General features: G+C 38.7%; 1 protein-coding gene across 1 annotated transcript in view; it reads right to left on the reverse strand.

Moving 5' to 3' along the window:
• Window positions 1-22,950, reverse strand: part of SUGCT (succinyl-CoA:glutarate-CoA transferase) — a 697,612-nt gene that overhangs the window by 100,672 nt on the left and 573,990 nt on the right. Inside the window, exon 13 of the mRNA XM_061197569.1 lies at window positions 3,926-3,989. Coding sequence (XP_061053552.1) covers window positions 3,926-3,989 — 64 coding nt within the window. The remainder of the gene's footprint in view (window positions 1-3,925; window positions 3,990-22,950) is intronic.

Consider the following 22,950-nt stretch of genomic DNA (forward strand, 5'->3'; position numbering starts at 1 on the left):
GGGCCCTAGTTATTTACCCCTCCCTCTGCCCATGCCTTCACCATGTAACTTTACAGTTTCTCTTAAAAGGAGAGATATATTTTCCCCAACCCCATACAGCCTAACACTTGCTTTGGCCAATGAGTTGTGGGCAGAAGGGTCTGTTAGTTCTGCAAAAGCTCTTAAGTGGCATTGGGGTTTCTGCTTGCCTTCTTGCTCTTCTGGCATTGCCATGAGAAGAAATGAGAGGCACATGGAGCAGAACTGGGCCTAACTCACACTGGAGCCAAGTCCAGCCAGACCTGCATCTAGAAGCAAAGCCACCCAGGCAAGTCCAGCCTAGATCAGTCATCTACCATCCAATCCACATGCACGGAATAAATAAATGCTTATGCTTGAATGTTACTGAGATTTTTGTGGTTATTTGTTACATAGCATTATTGTGAGAATAGCTAACTGATACACTTATACATTAAAGTGAGCAAAAGGGGTATGCATTCTCCTTTAGGAGTCTGAAAAATATTTCCTTCTTGATTGATTCTTTATTTATTTACCAAGGAAAGTCAGTAAATGCACATCTGACTGATAGAGAGTTACATCCAATGAGTTCATTCTAGGTTGGCCTCTGACTTACTTTTTTCCTTACTATCATGCTAATAACTGTATTAACTTTCAAATGTTTACCTTATTCTCTCATGTGTTGGGGATATCAATGTGGCATGACCTCATCTGTAAACTTGTGGAATTAAATTAGATCAGTGGTTCTTGAATTATTCTTTAGGGACCCATGGTTCCAAAGAGGTGTTTGGAGGAGTATAGCATGATGAAAGCAGGGGAAAAAAGGTAAAGAGTTGGAGTGCTAACTTATCAATTGCAAAATTCGACTTTGATCTGTTTTAGATAGTTAGACTTCATTTGAGAAATCAGTTCCACTGTTTAAAAATTAAAGTTAAAAACTACTGGACAAAATGCTTTTTAAAGTCTTCTCATACTGAAAGCACTATGATCACATTTTTTGTTTTGACTACCCCCTTCTCTTTCTCGCTATTACCATGTCCTTAATTTCAGATGCCAACTGTCACCTGAAGTCTTGTAATAACTTCCTAACTTGACTCCCTGCTTTAAGTTACAAGTTGTGTCATTTCATTCCTCTGCTTAAAACTAGAGTAAAACTAAACCTAGTGGGGCCTCAAGGCTCTGATTCTCTCTTCAGTCTCCATTCCTGCCCCTCTTTCCTCACTACTTATTTATTATTTAATTTTTAATTTTTTTAATTTTTTTATCTTTATTGGAGTATAATTGCTTTACAATGTTGTGCTAGTTTCTGCTGTACAACAAACAAAGTGAATCAGCTATATGTATACATATATCCCCGTATTCCCTCCCTCTTGAGCCTCCCTCTCACCCTCCTTATCCCACCCCTCTAAGGTCGTCACAAAGCATTGAGCTGATCTCCCTGTGCTATGCAACAGCTTCCCACTAGCCATCCATTTTACATTTGGTAATGTATATATGTCAATGCTACTCTCTCACTTTGTCCCAGCTTCCCCTTCCCCCCCGTGTCCTCAAGCCCGTTCTCTACATCTGCATATTTACTCCTGCCCTGCCACTAGGTTCATCAGTACCGTTTTTTAGATTCCATATATGTGAGTTAGCATACGGTATTTGTTTTTCTCTTTCTGACTTACTTCACTCTACATGACAGACTCTAGGCCCATCCACCTCATTACAAATAACTCAATTTCGTTCCTTTTTTATGGCTGAGTAATATTCCATTGTATATATGTGTCATGTCTTCTTTATCCATTCATCTGTCGATGGACATTTAGGTTGCTTCCATGTCCTGGCTATTGTAAATAGTGCTTCAATGAACATTGGGGTACATGACTCTTTTTGAATTATGGTTTTCTCAGGGTATATGCCCAGTAGTGGGATTGCTGGGTCATATGGTAGTTCTATTTTTAGTTTTTTTAAGGAACCTCCATATTGTTCTCCATAGTGGCTGCACTAATTTACATTCCCACCAACAGTGTAGGAGGGTTCCCTTTTCTCCACACCCTCGCCAGCATTTGTTGTTTGTAGATTTTTTGATGATGGCCATTCTGACCGGTGAGAGATGATACCTCATTGTGGTTTTGATTTGCATTTCTCTTAGTGATGTTGAGCATCTTTTCATGTGTTTGTTGGCCATCCATACGTCTTCTTTGGAGAAATCTTTCCTCACTTTCCGTTCTGGTTTAAAGCATACCCAGCTCTTCCCCACCTCAGAGCCTTCCCATAGGCTGGTCCCTGTGCTCCAATGCTCTTCCCCTATTCTTCAATGTCAACTTCTAACTCTCCTTCAATTCTCAGTGTCCAAGTCATCCTCTCAGAGAGGCTTTTTCTGATCAACCTAAACGATCACAGGTCCCTCTGTCCCCACTACTCTCTATGATGCACACTGTTCATTCCCCTTCTTTGCACTTATCATGACTTACAGTTACAGGAACATTTGTTGGTTGCTTTTATTATCTGACTTTCCATTGAGTATGAGCTTCATGTGGCCAAGGGCCAAGTTGCCTGGTTTATTTTTGCATTCCCAGGACCCAGAGCCTGGCACATAGTACATACTCAATAATATAAATGAAAAAATGACTTTCTTAGCTTTTATCAACATGCTTTTTTTCCCACTACTTTTCTATGCCATATAGCATTTCCCTGTTAACATGTGATCCCAGTTTCTGATATGCTTATACCTGCTCTCTCTCTTAGTTACCTCCCTTAATTCATGTGTAACGTTCCTTATGCTCCTGAATATCAGAATTTTCTCCTTCCATTTGCTTTATTCATCATACTTCCTTCCTCTCATTCTTTTTGTTGGCCAGTGGCCATGACCTGATCTGTTCTAGGACATTATTATCCAGCTGGTCCCAAATCTTACAATTAGGTTATACCCACAACCAACGTAACAATAGCAGTTACTCAAGAAATGAGATCTGATACCTACAGAAGTAAATACTTATGTCATTTGACAGAGGTGACTGAGGGATTTGGGAAATACCCAAATTTCAAGCAAGGCGACCAGGATATAGTTTCAGAAAAACAATGACCAAAGTTATATTCTAACAAATTTCATTATTCTCTGTCAGAAGAAGAGAAAAAAAAAAATGTGTATGATTTGTGTATAGCCTAGAAAATAGGGATGCAATGGACAGAATGTGGAGTGTCTTTCTAGCAACAGCCAGAGTACAGACAGCAGATCTGAGGAACGGTAATGTCACGATCACTAGAGAAGTGCAGTCTGTTGGGGCCAATAGGTTGATCATAAGCTCTCACTACAGTTTGGATGCTCTGAGAGTCAGGCCTGAGGCTTCTCCCTAGAAGTGAAAAACCTGGCATTTTGGCTTAAGGCCAAAATGTCTTCAGTGAGTTTGTTTGGTATGAGTCAAGTTACAAAAATTCAATATATTCTGAGTTTTCTGAAAACATTTAGTTTCTTGATCGACAAAGCTAAGATCCATACCTTAAACCACAGTTCAGAAAAGAAAAAAGGAAAACAAAACGCCCTGGCCTGAGCAGTCAGTAGCCTTGCTTGGACACCATGTCTCTGGTGCCTGGCTTTCTTTCTCATTCTCATACGAACCAAGCGTAATTTCAGAACATTTCCCATATCTATCGCCATCTATCTGTTGGCCATAAAGCACTTATGTGAGTACGTGATTCGACAGAATGGAGTTAGGTAATACAAGCATTTTTTTGTCACCCAGACAATCAGGGTGAAGACACAAGTCCACAGCCTCAGCAAACACGCTTGTGGGTGTGATTCTAGGGTTCCCCTTTTATCCAAAATGAAACGTTTAGATAATGTCTTGACAAGCTGTTTGGAGGGTCATCAGCTACTTGCAGTAATCAGCACAGGGAACAAGTTCATGAAGGAAGGAGTTAAGAAAAATAAAAATTTTCAAACCTGGGACTGATATCTTCCCCACAGTCGGATGTTTCATCTCCACAACGAGGCCATTGTGCAACACCTGAAAATGTAAAAACAGAGAGAAAAATAACTCACAAAGTAAAATTATCTTCAATCTCAAGGAATATGCAAAGCCACCTGTTCAATCCATTGAAGAAAGATATTGCAAAACACAGATTTTTTTTTAACATCTTTATTGGAGTATAACTGCTTTACAATGTTGTGTTAGTTTCTGCTGTATAACAAAGTGAATCAGCTATGTGTATACATATATCCCCATATCCCCTCCCTCTTGCGTCTCCCTCCCACCCTCCCTATCCCACCCCCTCTAGGTGGTCACAAAGCACCGAGCTGATCTCCCCGTGCAATACAGCTGCTTCCCACTAGCTACCTATTTTTCATTTGGTAGTGTATATATGTCCATGCTACTCTCTCACTTGAAATGTTACTTTGAAAGTAAATATTTGAGGTTAAAATGTTTCCATCTTATATTAAACCCAGTGAAGCCAAAAAGAATGAGAAGACTCAAGGGCTAGCAAACTTGACTTTTATAAAGTCTTCCCACCCTTAAAAATGTTATTTGCTCCTAAATACAGGGTATGAGTTCCCCCCTTTCATCTATGCTTGATCCTCTGTATATTAAAGCTCAGCCTTTTCCTGCATGACCTCATAGCAGGATTGGGCCAAGGTCAACTGCAGAAGGACAGGATGGGAGGAACCAGGAACTGGAACAGAGGAGCCCTGGAAGTTTATTCAGCGGAAGGGGTGGGGAGTCAGTCCAGTTTGAAAGGTGAATCAGAGTATCCAGAAGGCCCAGTGACTGTGGGAAGCAGACAGATCAGAGCTGCTGTGACAAGCAATGAGCAGAGCCAGCTGACAGGGAGCACAGAGTAGGACCAGGTCAGAGGCCTGAGCAGGAGACTGAAACCAGAGATGTTCTCAGGGGTAACAAGACCTTACTCATAAGACTAGGTTTCATAATTAGGACTCCACTACCCTGGAGTCAGGGGGATGGAGACAACTGAGAAAACAAAAAGCCAGGAACCCCAGCCTAGAGGGCTGATTCGATCTCATGCATTGGACCAAGATAGGTATTTGGTGTCCCATCAAGACCACAAGGTAGACTTGACCTCGGGGTTAAGACTCAAGGCAGTTACTAGGACAGGGACATTCTAGCAGAGCCCAACCAACAGAAATGTGACTTGATGCTGAATTGCTCGGCTACTGAAACAGAGCTACTTAAATCCTTGGCACTGTAGGTTAAATCCTTTAAACTACGTAAATCCTTGGCTGTAGTTTTTCCCAGGGGGTGGGCAGGAAAAGAAAATCTGCCAGAGATCAAGTGCCCTCCAGCTGTAGGTAAAGGATGAGATGAGGGTATGGAACTAGATTCTAGAACATAAAACATGAATTACTGGAGGCAAAATGTTCTGTCATACACAAATGAAAATGCTACAAAGTTGTCTTCTTTTGTTAGTTTGGTTTTTAACAACTGGAGGCTACCTGAGTATACTGTCTCAAAGAACCCCCAAATTCAGTTTTTTATTACTATTACTGGATCTTCAGTGAGACACATATGGGTGACTTACATATTATTACATATTACATATTATTCATATGCTTCACCTGCACTATCTACCAAATGCAGAGCTTCTCTCTTCCTGTTCCATACAAAGAAGTATTTCAGTGGCCCAGTGAACTTGCGGACCACAATTTCATGCTAATACCCCAAAGAGTAGCAGTAGTAATGGTTCTCTAGCATTTTGAGCCTCAGGTAAAAGCAAGATCTGCACATCCCTATCCTTACCATAATCTTTCCACAGAGCAAAAGAGCATGAAATAAATGAACCAATAAAAATGTTTTCTCACTTGGAATACTCAGGGAGAGAGGACAAATGTCTTGGCTTTTATCCATTTCCGGTGAGCTTACTGGTCACGTTATGGAATAAGCCATCCATACGACAACCTCCTGGATGACTTTTTAAGGTTAGAACTATAACTTTGCTATGGTTAAACATCCTGGCTTCCACTGTTTTCTCTGGGAATGGTCGCCACTTTGGGGGTGATGCTCCTTACACGACCATGTCAAACCTCCCCACTGAGGGTGATGCCACACCATAAGGAGATCCTTTCTAGGGATGCCTTGCCCTTCTTTTGGAATTGCCAGCTTTGCACCCAAGAGCTGGCCAGAGAAAATTCTTGCCGGTGTTCGAGCTGTGCTATAATTTAATTCTGGTGTGCCTCATTTCTCAGCACCCGCCCAGCACAGCCCCCTCCTTCGTGGGGGTGAGGGCTAAAAGCCAACGCGAGGTGCTAAATCTCAGTTCTACTGAGGACAGGAACAAAAATACCACGCTAAATTTCACTCGAAACAATTATCTGCACACTGAATCATTCTTCTCTTCTCGTATCTCTGTTGCCCTCCTGACTACCTCTTTGTAATAACGCTGCAGTGCTACTCACAAAAGACAAAAGTGAGTGTTCTCAGCTAAATATAACTTAACTGATAGTGTTAAAATTAATTAACGCTGAATTTTAATCATGTAGCAAACGTTAAGTGTCAAACGTGAAGGGGTAGTTGTTAAAGGTCAAGGGACATACGTCAAAGTTTGTAAAGCAAAAGCTAGCAGTTGATTGAAGTTTTTCGTGGAAGCAGCTTAAGGAGTGTAGTTCCTTCAGCTCTAACCCTCACTGCTGTCTATAGGTGATATTCCCAATATGAAACTTTCTTATCTAACTGGATCAATTCCTTTGCATTGACAATTGTTCAGTTTTAAGCAGAAATGCAAATTCTTCTTACGCTTGAAAGGAAGGTAACTGCGGCTTCTCATTTGCTGTAGTATTTTGTACAATTAAGAGGCAAGTGGGCTAGTCTGAGCTCCCATCTTCAGAAAGAATTGACTTATCTCCCTGCTTGGTTGCCACCCACCTTTTTATGTGACGTCTGAGGTCCATCAAATTCCATTGGCTTTCTTCATGAATCAGGTCAGATTATCTCAGAACAACTGAGGCTGTGGCACTGCTGTCCCTGGAAACCCTGCCTGGTGACTCGGAACCTTGGAAAACTCTCCAGCCTTGTTTGTGGGGCAAGTCCTGCTCTGCTCCATAACATATTCAAGAATCTCACAACCCAGGCAGTCTGTCTGGATTTTAACATAACTCTCTCCCGCTGCACTTCAGGCCTGTGTTGCATCCTAACTTCACCGGAAATGCAGGAACTGCCACTTGTCACCATTTATATGACATTTCTTTGGGAATAGTTACTAAATGTTTCCTTTTCCTTTTCTCATCCAGGTGCAACGCCCCATTCTCTATTACCTTAACCAAGAAATTCAAATGTAAAGTGCTTCTTTTTCTGACCATTAACAACGGAATGGGGACCTCAGCCTTAGGGACCTCAAACTGCCATTTTCCTTGAAGGAAATTTCATGCCTGGAACCACAGTCTGGCCATTCAGGATATTCTCTGTTTCATAATTAGTTATTTTAAAATAAGGCAAGGGGCCTTCCCAAGAACTCTGATGTGGATTTTGTCCTTCTTTCACTTATTTTATCCTCCTTCGATCCTTCATGGATTGGTAGCTCTTCTAAATTTCATTTCTTCTTGAAATTTCAAAAGCCTATTCTTGACAAGAATAGAATTGTAGACACTGCACCCATCTCTCTAGCAAAGTATCAGGCCTATTTAAAATAAGGTCTCTCTTTCTTCTTCAAGAGTTTAACAGATTGACAGCCTAATGACAGAGTCAAATGGTAATGTATTAATGATGGGGGGGAAGAGAAAAATGTATACCTTAAAGCAATGTGGGAAATAAAATTTTAAATGGAAGTGAGAAAGTCTTTTTATAAAGTCCTATGGCAGGAATGGCAGCAAAAAGTCTGTAATATAGCAGTAGCAAGAAAAAAAATGTTGAAAAAAACAAAAATCAATACTCACTATATAAGCAGTGAAAATCTCTACGGAAGGCAAGAGATCTGAGTCCAGAGTAGAATTAGCAAGCCATAGTCAAATAAAAAGAGTGCCAGCATTAAAAGACAGAAACAAATGATATATGTGAAGACCTTATCAAAAATCAGTGGGGACTTCCCTGGTGGCTCAGTGGTTAGGAATCCGCCTGCCAGTGCAGGGGACACAGGTTCCATCCCTGGTCCGGGGAGATCCCACATGCCGTGGAGCAACTAAGCCCATGCGCCACAACTACTGAGCCTGTGCTCTAGAGCCTGCACGCCACAACTACTGAGCCTGCGCACCACAACTACTGAAGCCCGCGTGCTCTAGGGCCCATGCTCTGCAACAAGCGAAGCCACCACAAGTGAGAAGCCCGCGCACCACAACGAAGAGTAAGCCCGCACTCGCCGCAACTAGAGAAAGCCCGCGCGCAGCAACAAAGACCCAACATGCCAAAAAAAAAAAATCAATGTAACACCCTCAATGACATTAACAATGATGCACAAAAGATAATCGATCTATCCATTCACTATGAATAGAGACATGACCTATCCATTCAATTTGACAAACATCATAGAGCACCTACATACTAGACAACATGCAAGGGCTGAGACTAAAAAAGATGAATGAACTGGCATTCAAAGTGCCTATAATTGGAAGGTAGGCAATGAGACTTGAGCCAATTTTTATAACAGTGTATGTTCCATAATGAAGGAGTAATATCCAATGAGCAAAAAGTAAGTAACTCTGTCTACCTTGGAAGGAAGCTGAGGTTGTAGGTCAAGGAGGTCAGTAAAAGTCACAGAACAAAGAAGATATTGAAAATAAAACATTAGGTTGACAATTACAATGATAAATATAATAATGGCAGCTATTGCTCAACAAAACTCCTTAAGGGTCAGGCATTGTGTTAGGAGCTAAAGAGTTACCTCTTAGTGAGAGGATTAACTAGACTAGGTAGAATTACTATCACCTGCATTTCCACTGATAAAGTGATGGAAGCCTAAAGAGGTTAAATACTTGCCCAAGGTTTCATAATTAATAAGTGGCTGACCTTGGATTATAATTTAGGTGTATCTGATCCTAAACTCTTAGCCAGCTGGACACTTAGTAAAAGAAAAAAATAGACGAGCGTAATTTGATTTACCATTAAAATAACTAGCTGATGTGGTCAATTCTGTAAAACAAATCAGTCAGATCATTGGGGGGAGGGGCAGGTAATCCGCCAAATGGCTGGCTTTGCACCATGAAGCCCAATTAATTAATGAACTGAACTGTTCCCTTCTAGGTAGCCAAGGATAGTCTGGCTCCCACAGAAATAAAGGCTGTGCAAAGAGGAAGGATTTTGGTCCCAGCCTAGCGCAGATGTTGAAGGGGACAGACCTAGAGGGTGACCTTGGGCAAGACACAAGTTCTCTGAGGGTCAGAACCCTCCTCAGTCAAAAGGGGGCAATGATACCTGTATCTCAGGCATTTGTAAGGATTAAGTGAGATGAGGAGTACAGCAGTGAGCGTGGTGCCTTGGACAGAGTAAGCTCAAAATAAATGGCAACTGTTCATCATTATTGATAGACTAGGTTAAACTCTGGCTCCACCAAGGATGAGCTTGTGGCTTTGGGGCACATTCACTCATGCAACAAACAAACATTAAATGTATTAACGGTCATGATTAATAATAAGTATTAAATGCATATTAATGTGCTGGACATTGTTAAGTGCTAAGGAAAAACTGGGTCACAGAACAAGCAAGGTCCTTGCCCTCAAAAAGCTTATAGGCCTGTAAGGTGGACTTCTGAATTAAATGATACACACTGGTCTATTATTATTACATAATATCTGTTTAGTTCTCTGTTCTATTTCCAGTGCCTTGAACATTATCTGGCACTATCTGGTAGATGCTCAATAGTATTTTATAGGATCTATTGAATTAAATCTATTTATTTATTTGTTTGTTTAATTAAGTAGCAAGTAGCTCCTTCTGGTTTCTTTATTATATGGGTGGGGGAGTTGGAGGGAGTTCTCTGTTTTAAGCTTTTAATAAATACCTAAAGTTCTCTAGACACAGAACTATTTTACTGGGTTTCCAAAATATATTCACTTTTAAGAACTTAGTTATTAAGTCCCATTGTTGCCCTGCAATTCCTTCAGTTTCCTAAAGCTTTCCAGCTGATCTTGAATCTGTCCTAGATACTGCGCATTCCAGAGGCCATGCTGAAGAAGCTCTGCAAGGATCATGGCCATTAACCATGAAGAAAACCCAAAAAGGGTAACCTATGAATTCAGCAGAAACAACGGGCACGCACATTATACATGTAAAGTCAATCTGCCACACTTGAAGACAATAATCATAGCATTCTTATTCATTGGGAAAACTCAGAAAACCATTTTCAAAATAGGCAATAGTATCTTAGGAAGCAAAGGAAGCACTGGAGTAATCTCATTTATTGTGTAGTGTATTTTATCAATGTAGTCATATCCTTTAGCTCAATAGAAAATAACCTTGGAATAATACTTGAAAAGTTACATAATCAAAGGCATAACTTACAATTAACAAGTTAAAAGTTAATTCAACTGTTACTGAAAACTATGACTACAAAAAATGCAAAAATAACATATAAATTCATTAAAGAATTGACATGTAATCTCCTAACTTTACTTACATAATGGAAATCAGATTTAAATGCTGACATTTTCGGTTTTCTTATTTCTTTTGAAACAACAACTACTGTAACCTTTTTTCTGGTGCTAATAATGCACACGACTCAGACTTTTCCTTCTTTTCTCTAATTAAAAATATGAATATGAATCATCCAAAGAGGTATGATAATATATATTATTGTTTGAGTGCTAACAAAATGAGCACCCGTGCACCCAACACCCAGCTTAAGAAACAGAACATCACCAAAATGTTTGAAGCCCCAAGTTTGTCCAGTCCCTTCCTCCTCTATCACCAAATAATCACTCTCCTAAATTATTTATCATTTCCTTACTTTTTAAATATTTGTACTCCATATTCATTTTCTCTAACAATTTAGTGCTTGTTTCCACCTATTTATAACATGTGTATCAGTGAAATCATGAGTATGTATTCTTCTCTGATTTACTTTTTCTCTTAACATTGTTAGTGAGACTCATCTATTTTGAAGCTTGTGGCCATGGGCCAATTATGGCCATTAATGTAAAGTATACTATTATACAAATGTTTCATAATGTATTAATTCATTCTGCTCTTACGTTGTTTCCAGTTATTTCACCATGACAAGCAATGCTGCTATTAACCCATCTCTTCACACAACATACACCTAGAGCTAGAATGGCTAAGACTTAGAGCACATGCATCTCAACTTGTTAGGTAATTTCAACTTATTTTGCTAATTGGTTTACCAACCATTCCCACCAGCAATGAATATTATTTTCAGTTGCTTTACATCCTTAGCAAAACTTGATATCATCAGAGTTTTTAGATTTTGCCAGTCTAATCACTGTGAAATATTGAGGCTTTAGATTGTCTTTTCTTGATTCCCAATAAGGTTGAGTATATTTTCCCTGCTTAATAGCTATTTATATTTCTTCAGTGAAACGTTTGTTCAAGTCATTTGCATGTTTTTCTATTGGCTTAATTATTTTTTTCTCATTGATTCATAGAGTTCTTTACATATTCCAGTTATGAATCCCTCATTGGAACATAAATTGAAAATATTACGGCTTTATTTCTCACTCACTTGCTGATGAAAGAAATCAAAGGGAACGTAAATAAATGGAGAAGCATACCATGTTCTTGGACTGGAAGACTCAAGACGGTAAAGATGTCGGTTCTCCTCAGATTTATCTATAGGTTTACGCAATTCTTACCAAAATCCCAGCAAAGTTTTTTGTGTATGTAAAGAAGCTTATTCTAAAATTTATTTGGAAAGACACAGGACCCAGAATAGCTTAAATAAGAATAAAGTGAAAGGAAATCAGTCTACCTGATATTAAGGTATACTATATAGTTGCTATATACTTTAAGAGAGTATGGTATTGGCAGAGGGATAAACACATAAATCAATGGAACAGAATAGATGTCAGACATATATACACACAAATATGCCCAAATAATACCTGACAAAGGTGTAAAGGAAGAAGGATAGCCTCCTCAACAAGTGGTATTGGAACAATTCGGAAGAAAAAAAAACAAAAAACACCCCAACCTAAATCTCATCTCGTAACTCATACAAAAGTTAACTCAAAGTGGATCATGGACTTCATTGAATAATTTAAAACTATAAAATTTAGAAAAGAATCTTTGGTATTGCTCTACAAAAGATCATGTTAAGGGGATGGAAAAAGCTAAGACTAGGAGAAATATTTGCAAGCAATATATCTGATAAAGGACTAATATCTGGTATATATATAAAGAATTCTTACAACTTAAGAGTAAAAAGCAATGTAATTAGAAAGCAGGCAAAAGACATAAAGAGACATTTCACTAAAGAGGCTATACTGATGGTAAATAAGCACATGAAAAGATGTTCAATATCATTAACCATTAGAGAGTTGCAAATTAAAAGCACAAGGAGATATTACTATACATCTATCAGAATGGCCACGATTTTTTAAAGTGACAGCAAATATTGGCAAAGAGAAACTGGATCACTCATACATTTCTGGTGAGAATGTAAAATGGGATAGCCATTGTGGAAAACAGCTTGGCAGTTTTTTAAAAAGTAAACGTGCAGCTGCATACGACCCAGCAGTTGCATTCCTGAGCATTTCTCCTTGATAAAGTAAAAGTTATGTTCATACAAAAAACTGCACTTCAATGTTCACAGAGCTTTATTTGTAATAGCCAAAAATTGGAAACAACACAGATGTCCTTCAACCAGTGAATCATTAAGCCAACTGCGGTACATCCATAGTATGAAATACTCACAGACGATAAAAAGGAACAGACTATTGACTCATACAGCAACCTGTATGAATCTTGAGGGAATTATGCTGAGTGAAAATGGCCAGCCCCCAAGGGTTACATAGTATATAATTCCATTTACATAGCATTCTTGAAATAATAAAATTCTAGAAATAGAGAATAGATTAGTGGTCAAGGTTAGAGGAGAGATGGGAGTGGAGGAGAGGAAGGTGGGTGTGGCTTTAAAAAGGCAACAAGAGGGATTCTTGTGATGGAACTGTTCTGTTCCTTGACTGTATCGATGTCAATATCCTGGTTGGGATGTTGTAAGATAGTCTTGCAAGATGTTACCCTTCCCGGAACCAGGGTAAAAGGTGCATGAGATCTCTCTGTATTATTTCTTACAACTGCATGAGAATCTACAATTTTCTCAAAATAAAAAGTTTTATTTTCAGATGTTTTAAATTTGGATCATAGTTTGTTTTTTGAAAAACTGAATTGAATTTTGTGTATAACATGAAAAGGAATTTGATTTCATTTTTTCCCTTAGAACAATTTTGAGCAGTCCTTCTTTTCCTTATGAATCTGTAATACTAGCTCTGTTGCAGATCATTTCTACACATGTTGGGCTCTTTGTCCTGTCCTAAGGGTCTGTTTGTCTGCCCCATTGCCGACACCACACTGACTAAATCACTGTAGATTTATCGTAAGTACCAGTGTTTCATTTGCCAAGGTCCTCACCCCACCCCTGCCTTATCCTTTGTCTTCAGGGGTTCCTGGCCCTTTACTCTTCTCTATAAATTTTAACGTCAATCTGTCAAATACCAGGAAAACCCCATTGGGCAGAAATAATAACCTTACAATGTTACTGTACTCCCCATTAAACATTTACTTTAATAATTTCCATTTATTTAAGTCATTTTTAATATTTTTATAAAGTATAAGCATTTTTCCATAAAGGATTTACACATTTTTCATTAGCTTTATCCCTAACAAAAACAATCTATTTTAGCTGATACGGTAAAATGAATCATTTTTTAATAGAAAACTTTGTTTATTGCTAGCATATAGAAATGAAATTAACTTTAAAATTTTGATTTTATATCTGGCAAACACTCCTTTTTTTTCTTCTTTTTTTTTGGCTGCTTTGGGTCTTCATTGCTACGTGCAGGCTTTTTCTAGTTGCTGAGAGCGGGGGCTACTCTTCGTTGCAGTGTGCAGGCTTCTCATTGTGGTGGCTTCTCTTGTTGCGGAGCACGGGCTCTAGGCGCGCGGGCTTCAGTAGTTGCAGCACAGGGGCTCAGTAGTTGCGGCACGTGGGCCCTAGAGTGCACGGGCTTCAGTAGTTGTGGCTCACGGGCTCTAGAGCACAGGCTCAGTAGTTGTGGCACACAGGCTTAGTTGCTCTGTGGCACGTGGGATCTTCCCAGACCAGGGATGGAACCCATGTCCCCTGCATTGGCAGGTGGATTCTTAACCACTGCACCACCAGGGAAGTCCTAAACACTCTTATTAATTTGTAGATTCTGTTAGGTTTTCTATAAAATTAATTATATTATCTCTGAATAATTATAGTTTTGGTTTTCCATTCTAATTCTTATACCTTTTATTTTGTTTTTTTATATTGCTGGCTAGGACTTCCAGTAAATTGGTGGAGTCTTAGTAGAAAGCATTTTTATCTTTTTCCCAGTTTTAAAGGAAATACACTTAATGTTTCATCATTATGTTTGCACCAAGGTATTGTAGGCAAACTTTATTAGGTTAAGAAATCTATTCCTAGTTTGTTGAAAACTTGTATCATAGATGTTGACTTTTATCAAATTATCTTAATCCATTTATTAAGAGGATCATATAATTTTTCTCCATTAATCTGTTAACATGAGGAATTAACTAATTTTCTAATATTGAACCAAACTTACATTTCAAGAACAAACTAATTTTTAAGTTCTGTTTGCTAATGTTTTGTTTAAAATTTTCTTGTATCTATTGCCATGAGATTGGCCTGCAATTTTCCTTCCTTGTATTGACCTTGTTTAATTTTAGTATCAAGAGTAACTTTAAGTCATAAAGGGAGCTACAGTAATCCTCCTTTTCCTATTTTCTGAAAGTGTTTATGTAAGATTGGAATTAACTGGTCCTTCCTTCAATACCTGGTGGAAACTTACCTACAAACCACCTGGAACTGGTGTTTTATTAGTGAGAATGTTTTTAATTATCAATGTCTTCTTCTAATCATACAGGGCAATTCAAATGTTCTATTTTTTCTTGAATAAGTTTCAATAATACATATTTTGCAAGCATTTTACCACTCCACTAACTTGTCAAATTTACTGTCTTAAAATTGTTTATTACTTGTCATACAATTTTAGAATTCTTACATCTTCCTGGTGAATTGAAATTTGTATTATTATGCAGTTACTTGTTGCAGAGTAATGCATTTTTCTATACATCTTTATTGGAGTATAACTGCTTCACAAAGCTGTGTTAGTTTCTGTTGTACAACAAGGTTAATCAGCCATATGTATACATATATCCCCATATCCCCTCCCTCTTGAGCCTCCCTCCCACCCTCCCTATCCCCACCCCTCTAGGTCATCGCAAAGCACCGAGCTGATCTCCCTGTGCTATACGCTGCTTCCCACTAGCTATCTACTTTACATTGGGTAGTGTATATATGGTGATGCTACTCTCACTTTCCCCAGCTTCCCCCCTCACCCCCGCCATGTCCTCAAGTCCATTCTCTACATCTGCATCTTTATTCCTGCCCTGCCACTAGGTTCATCAGTACCATTTTTTTTTTTAGATTCCATATAAGTAGTGTTTTAAAGTTATACTAGCTTAATTTTGGTTTCTATTTTCTTCATATATCATTTTATGCCTATACAGTCAACCTTTCTAAGTTCTAAGTTTTAGGTGTGTCTCTTGAAAATAGAAAAATCACAGTCTTTATCTTATTTTTTGTCTTTTAACTGGAGGATTTCACGCATTTACATGAATTGAGATTACTAAAATGTTTGAATTCATTCCTAGCATCTTAGTGCCTCCATTTGTCCCACCATTAAAAGAAAAGTCCTATTTTGCCTTGTTTGAGATTGATTGAGATTTCCCACATTTCCTAGTTTGAAGATATGTATCTATACTTTCACTATTCTTTTCCTCTAGAAATTTTAACATGCATATTTAACTGAACAAAACAGAAATTTGACCAACACCAATCCAGTTATCCTCATGCCAAATTACATGTCAGTTGTTCTCAGATTTTCGCAGTTCCTGGTATGTGTCTCAGTAATTTTTTCACAATGCTCCTAGGCAAAAAAGAAGAATCTTTTGTTTTGTTTATTAAGTGATTATGTCAAAACAACTTAACACATATTTGCATCCTAATAACTTAGTAGCCATATGAAAAAAGCAACAGACGTAAATTGAAAGGAAAGGCACAGCATAACTTCTCAGATCTTGGAATAAAATTGAATACTTTCACTCTCATTTCTTGTTTCATATTGATTTTACCTTGGTACTTTTTTTTCACAGAAACATCCATCCAAAAACCCAGTTTCAAAAAGAAATAATGTAATCAAAAGGAACGTAGTACAATTCAACATTGAAACCATAAACTGCCTTGAGCTAGCATTCCATGCTGTCCAATAGATATTGCTGTATCCCTTAGAAAATGTTAACATCTTCTGGTACCCCTGTGCATTTATGGGGATGCCACAGGTGCCTCAGTATATAGACTGGGAACAACAATTATATGCTATTGTTCAAAATTTTGGTTCTATATCTTTTTTTAATTCAAAAATTAGACAGTATTAATATTGTTTTCAAAGTCAATGTTTTTAACTTACTTCATGTCTACCAGATTTTTTGCTCATTTTTTTTTTAAATCATAGGACTTCCTTCCATGGTTGTGTTCCCTCTTCCTGTAGGATAGTCATTAGAATTTCCATAGTCATCTGTTTATAGTAAATTCCCTTGGTTTTTATCTTCTTAGAAGTTACATTATTTTGCTCTCATTCTGAAAGATAGCTCTACTGGTTACACATTTCTAAGCTGACAGTTTTTTTCTTTTGGCACCTTGATGATATTATTCCACAGTCATGTGGTTTTCGTTGTTGTTTCAAGAAGTCGGCTGTTGGTCTAATTGCCATTCCTTTGTAAGTACAGATCTGCCTCGACTTAACGAGGCAGTTATGTCCTGATAAAGTCACCATAAGTCGCAAATGCATTTAATACATCTAACCTATCAAGCATCACAGCTGAGCCTCGCCTACCTTAAACATGCTCAGAACGCTTACGTTAGCCTACGGTTGGGCAAAATCTTCTAACATAATGCTGATTTTATAATACAGGGTTGAATGTTTCATGTAATTTATTGAATACTGAAAGTGAAATAGAGAATGGTTGCCTGGGTACAGAATGGTTTTAAGCCTCTTGGTTGTTCACCCTCGAGATCTAGTGGCTGACTGGGAGCTGTTTGCTGCCACGGCCCTGAATCACAAGACAGTATCTACTGCATATCACTGGCCCAAGAAAAGTTCAAAAATTCAAAATTCAAAGTACATTTTCTATTGAATGCCTATCACTTTCATACCATCATAAATTGAAAAATCTTAAGTCTAACCCTAGTAAGTTGAGGACAAGTCTGTAATCTGGTTCCCCAGCCCCCGTCCCCCTCCCCCCAAGGCTCTGGGTGATTGAAAAATCTTCTCTGTGTTTTTGGTTTTCTACCATCTTTCTAGGCCTCAACTGCTTTTTTATTTAATCTAATTTTTATGTAATCAATTGTGCCTTCAATACTTCATGAATCTGAGGAATTAGGTCTTCAAAAGTTCTGGAAAAATCTCAACTATGATCAAATACTGCCTCTACCTATATACTCTCTATCTTCTCCTGGAACTCCAATCAGATATATATTAGCTAGATATCAGACTTGATCACTCTTATACTTGCTCTCTCTTCTTTGTCTCTCTGGGCTGAGTTCTAATTAACCTATTCATATCTATGTACCAGATCACAAATTCTCTCTTATGCTGTGTCTAATCTACCGTTTAATGTGTCTGCTGTTCAGCTATGATTATCCAGAGATGATTTGCATTTGTTTCATCCAAGTGAAGCACCAGCAAAATGGGACCACATTAAATTAAACTTCATGCTTTTAGATTTAGAGGTCCTGAATGGAATTAATTCCTGCCTTATATGCAGGATGGTAGGTATGTGGCTAAGACATCTTATGAGAGATCTTTTTCTCTCCATCTCTCCTGCAGAAGCCAAAGTCAAACAGGCCAGAATCCCTACTGTTTCCCTCTTCAGTCTTCCACACAGGTTTTAAACTTATTTTGTTGTTGTTGTTTTTTCCACCTAGTTCACCCACTGAGAATGCTGACTTTCGGATGTCCAAGTTTTATTCCGAAGTCCAACTTCCCACCTAGTGTGTGATTCAGGATTTCTGTCCTATCCCCATTTCTTATGACCCAGGAAGTTCAAGTTCTAAACCCATAGGTATCAGTCAGTGTACACTTCCATGCATGTGTGTCTTCTAATGACTTCTGTACCAGCAGGTTTTCTCTGCTCACATACTCCTCCACTTTGACAGAAACAGAGGTTCTTATGATGTCATCATGTCTTCTCTAAGCTATACTTTTCAGGCTTAATTTGCTACTCCAAACTTTCCCAATATTAATTAGCTTGGGGAATAAGAAAAATAACTATTAAATGAAAGAGAATATAATAGAATCCAGTGAAATATAAAGGTGATTTATGAACTTTAAAGTCAGGATATTACAAGTCCAGACTTATGTCATGTATTTTTTATTTTTTGGCTGCACCTCGAGGCATGCAGGGATCTTAGTTCCCCAACCAGGGGTCAAACGCGTGCCCCCTGCAGTGGAAGCACGGAGTCTTAACCACTGGACCGCCAGGGAAGTCCCCAGACTTACATCCTCCTTGGCACTGGGACGTTTAATGAAATTATCCCAGAACCAGTTGCTATAAACTTTGGTGAAAGTTGAGAAAGTATTCTTTTCCCTGCAGCACAGGGGCCTGCAAAGCCCTATAAAAGGAACCATTCCAAGAGGTGATCAGCAGGGTGATTGCGTGTGCTGTCTTCACTTAGCATGAACCAAATAATTCCTTCTTTTTCAGGAATTATTCAACTGCCCCCTGGGAAAAGTGAGTTTTGATTAGTTCTAAGAACATGTCAGGAGGCTGTGAATGTATCATCTTTCTTGCTGGATTTAGTCCTCTGCTCCCAGGACACTCTAAAGATGCTAGGCAAAGTTCGGGTGTCCAGTCTAGGATGCATAACCTGATCTACTTTATTTAGTGAAATAGTTCTTGATCTTATTCAATATCGTGCAAGTAAACATTTTTCTTATTAATATCCATTAGTTGATCAAGAAATCATCACTTAAATGTGAATCACTGCCAACCACTCTCCTCCTTCAGAGAACAAAGTAACAAAAGAGTGTGAGAAGGGAAAAAGTCAGTTGGATGAAAATATAGAATGACCATAAAAAATTATGTGGACCCTGTGAGTGGGCAGAGTTTTCTAAGTGATGTGTCAAGGTTAGACAGTGTAAGCAGCATGAATGTAAAGAAAGGACAGGGGTGAGTGTGGGGAAATAGCCCTGCCTACCTCATACGGGGCAATGTGCATGCCCTGTCTCATTTTATCCATACAGAAGCCGAGTGACATAGGTGTTATTATCTCCATTTCTTAGATGAAGAGGCAGACTTGGGAAGGTAAAATGACTTGACTAAGATCATAAATAGAGCGAAAAACTGGCACACCCACGTCTCTCTGACGGCAGAGCCTACACTCTTTCTATCACATTATGCTGTCTCTTAAGTGTTCAATACCACTTCCCACTACAGTAAGATTCTAGTGTTCCTGATCTGGGTCCCACACAGATATAAGGGGAAGGAATCACTGGGGACACCAAATATTCCAAATGATTCAGCAATTTGTCATTTCTTCGGTTGGCTTGAGTGCTACCTAGAAGCTCGGGTATAGTAAGATGCAAGTAATATTTTATTGGGGGCTTCCTTTCTGCCTCCTTGATGGTAGTGTGTTGTAAACTCTACTTGGGATCTAGTGACAACAAGACATCTCCTTATGTGGAGTTGTAAAGTGTTCCCTTAGTAAGTCCACAGGAATATGAAGGACAGCAGGGTGTAACAAAGCATCAGCATCTGCTTCCTTAACAATCTCTTCTTTAATAAAGTCATGCGTGCCAAATGTGTTTAAGACTTGTTATCACTCTTGACACAGTATAAGTTTAACCAGGAAAGGTTTTCAGCATCAGGAAACCACAGAGGAAATGATGTGGCACACACGATATCTAAACAGCCACAAAGCAGAACACCAGTTGATAAATGTGATTATCCAGTCCTCTACCATGAGGAAGCAATATCATGTGTTTACTTTATGTCAGATGTTCCAGAGAACCATAGCCACCCAAGAGGCAATCAAGTGACAGTCCTATGGCTCCAGAAAGATCATGGATGCTGCATACCACATCCTCCTTGTACCTGATTCATCAATCACAAAATCAGCTCAGGTTCAGAAAACGACAGAACTGTTACGATAATTAGCATGTCTCTAAGCACAAACCACTAAGGTGGTGGTTCTAAAATTCACTGAATTCTGTGTTTTCATTTTATATTTTGGTTGGGTTTTCACAGGAACTTGTGTTGGTGGGGAAATATCTTGCTTGCTGCAGGCGGATGTGGGTTTGCTCTAGGGCAAGAGATAAGGAGAACTATTTTAGGAAGGAGCCTGGATGACTATGGGTGGGGGAGATGATACTGATCAGTGTGAACAGGGTCACTGATAACTTTGTGGGCAGTTGACCCTTGGGATACACCAAGAGATTTTTATCATCCAGAAAGGGCTGAGTCATACACACACACACACACACACACACACACACACACACACACACACACACACATATATAATTTTGGCTTGAATTAGCTGGAGCGTGGGATGGAGGGGTAGGGATGGTCATACCTAGAAACTAAAACAGAAGAGACATGAACCCATTTGAGAGTTAGGCCTGAGCCCCTTTCAGACACATTTGTTTTCCCAGCTGACTTTTTGCATCCAGTGGCTCATAATTTCAATCATACATTATCAACCTGCCTTCCAGGCACATTTTTCAGCCTGGATAGTCATAGCACTGTCACATCTCAATGGAGCAGCCAGAAAAGTGGTTCTCGCCTCTGGTTTGCTTCACTTGAGTATCATGGGAAACACTGTCTTATAGTGCTAGCTGTGTGATCCACCTTCCTGTTTATAACCTGGCTTTATCTTTTGGAATTGACACTTGACACTACTGTCCCGATTTGGTCATTTTGCTTCGGCTCACAACGAAGACTTTCCTTCAAGCTGAACCCTGTGGTCAAACACACATCTTGTTTAGCCCAGTCCTTGAAACAAACCTTATACTGTATGTAGTAGCCACTCAAAGATATCGAGTCCTAATGCCTGGAACTTGTACATGTTACCTTATTTGGGAAAAAAAGAGTCTTTGCAGATGTGATTAAATGAAGGATTTTAAAATGGCAAGATTACCCTGGATTATCCAGGAGGGCCCCAAATGCTATCACAAGTGTCCTTGTAAGAGACAGGCAAGAGGAGACAACGCCAACACACCTACAAGGAGGTGGCAATGTGACCAGAGAGGCTGAAAATGCAGTGAAGTGGCCACAAGCCAAAGAACACCTGGAGCCGCCAGAAGCTGGGAGAGGCAGGGGGAGATTCTCCCCTACAGCTGTCAGAGGGGCTGGGGTTTGTGTCCAACACCTTGGACCTAGAACTGTGAAAGAATAAATATCTGGCTTTAAGCCACCCGGTTTGTGGTAATCTGATACAACAGCCCTAAAATACACAGTACCTATCTCTTGAGTTAATCCAGATAGACCGTCAGGAGCTAGAATTCTCAGTTTAGTTCATGCACCCGAATCTAAACATCAAAATTTTGCCTGATCTTTGTAAATCTCATTTATAAAGCCAAATGAGACTCAGAGTTTCTACATAAAGGAGACAGGAATATTTTGAGCAGCATGCAGCCATGCTTCAATCAACTAGATGGTATTTGACTGAAATTATTTTCATGAAGGAATATTTTTTAACCCTATTTTTGCACACTTTTGGTACTAGCTTTGCCACTTTCAATAACCTGGTAGAAACTTAAACCTACATACTATTTCCACATCAAATATTTCTTTCTTCCACTTCAGTGATTTGTTTATGCAAATTACCTGACCTCAGGTACAGGTTGGTGCTTCGTGGGGGAATGTGCACCATATAAACGAAGATGCTTATTATCCTGCCTATTTTTGGTTCATTTGTAGGATGCAGTTATTTACTGATGACTCGCAAATATTGACTTTCTCAAGTTTTTCCTCAGTGTATGAAGGCATGATTTGAGATGATTGTATAAGATATTTATAAAGTCTTAAACAGCTTTTGGCACACAGTAAGCATTAAATACATTTAGCTGTAATTATTATTATTGTTCTTATTATTTTGTTATATAAAGCCTTCTTAATGAAGCCGTCTCCCTTGGGTAACAAACCCATGAATTGGACGTACAGAACAGCATTCTAGTGAAACAGCTATATTCTGAGGTGTCGTATTTTACTTACATAAGGTAAAAAAATATATATATTCAAAGAAGTTGTAAAGCTCCCTTTTTTCCCATAGGTGAGGCCTTCAGGAAACTCCTCTTTTCTTTAAGCTCCATTTAATCCTAAACAAATATACTTAATAGGAGAAAAGCCATGCTAGTTAAACATAAGCAATAAGATTCTATATGCCTAAAGCAACAATGAAATACCATATTTTATTGGCAACCTTTGTAAATATGTATATTCTTAAACAAGGAGGTACCTTTCAAGGGTGAAAGGAGACACATAATTTTTACCTTGAAGGTAAAGATCTAAATGTATATATCTTTTTGAGAAGGCTTTAGTCTACATATATATGAAGAACTTAAAAAAATACATCATTTGACCAAGTAATCCTAATTCGGTGCCTCTGTTCTAAAGAAACAGTTTTTTAAAAGGAAAAAAGCCTTACACGTAAAAATGTTCACCTCAGCACATTGTAGCATTATCAAATTGGTAATAACCTAAATCTTCAAATACAGAATAATAAATAACAATACAAATATACAGGCAG

This window comes from Eubalaena glacialis, chromosome 8, assembly GCF_028564815.1.
Source record: "Eubalaena glacialis isolate mEubGla1 chromosome 8, mEubGla1.1.hap2.+ XY, whole genome shotgun sequence".
Classification (NCBI taxonomy): domain Eukaryota; kingdom Metazoa; phylum Chordata; class Mammalia; order Artiodactyla; family Balaenidae; genus Eubalaena; species Eubalaena glacialis.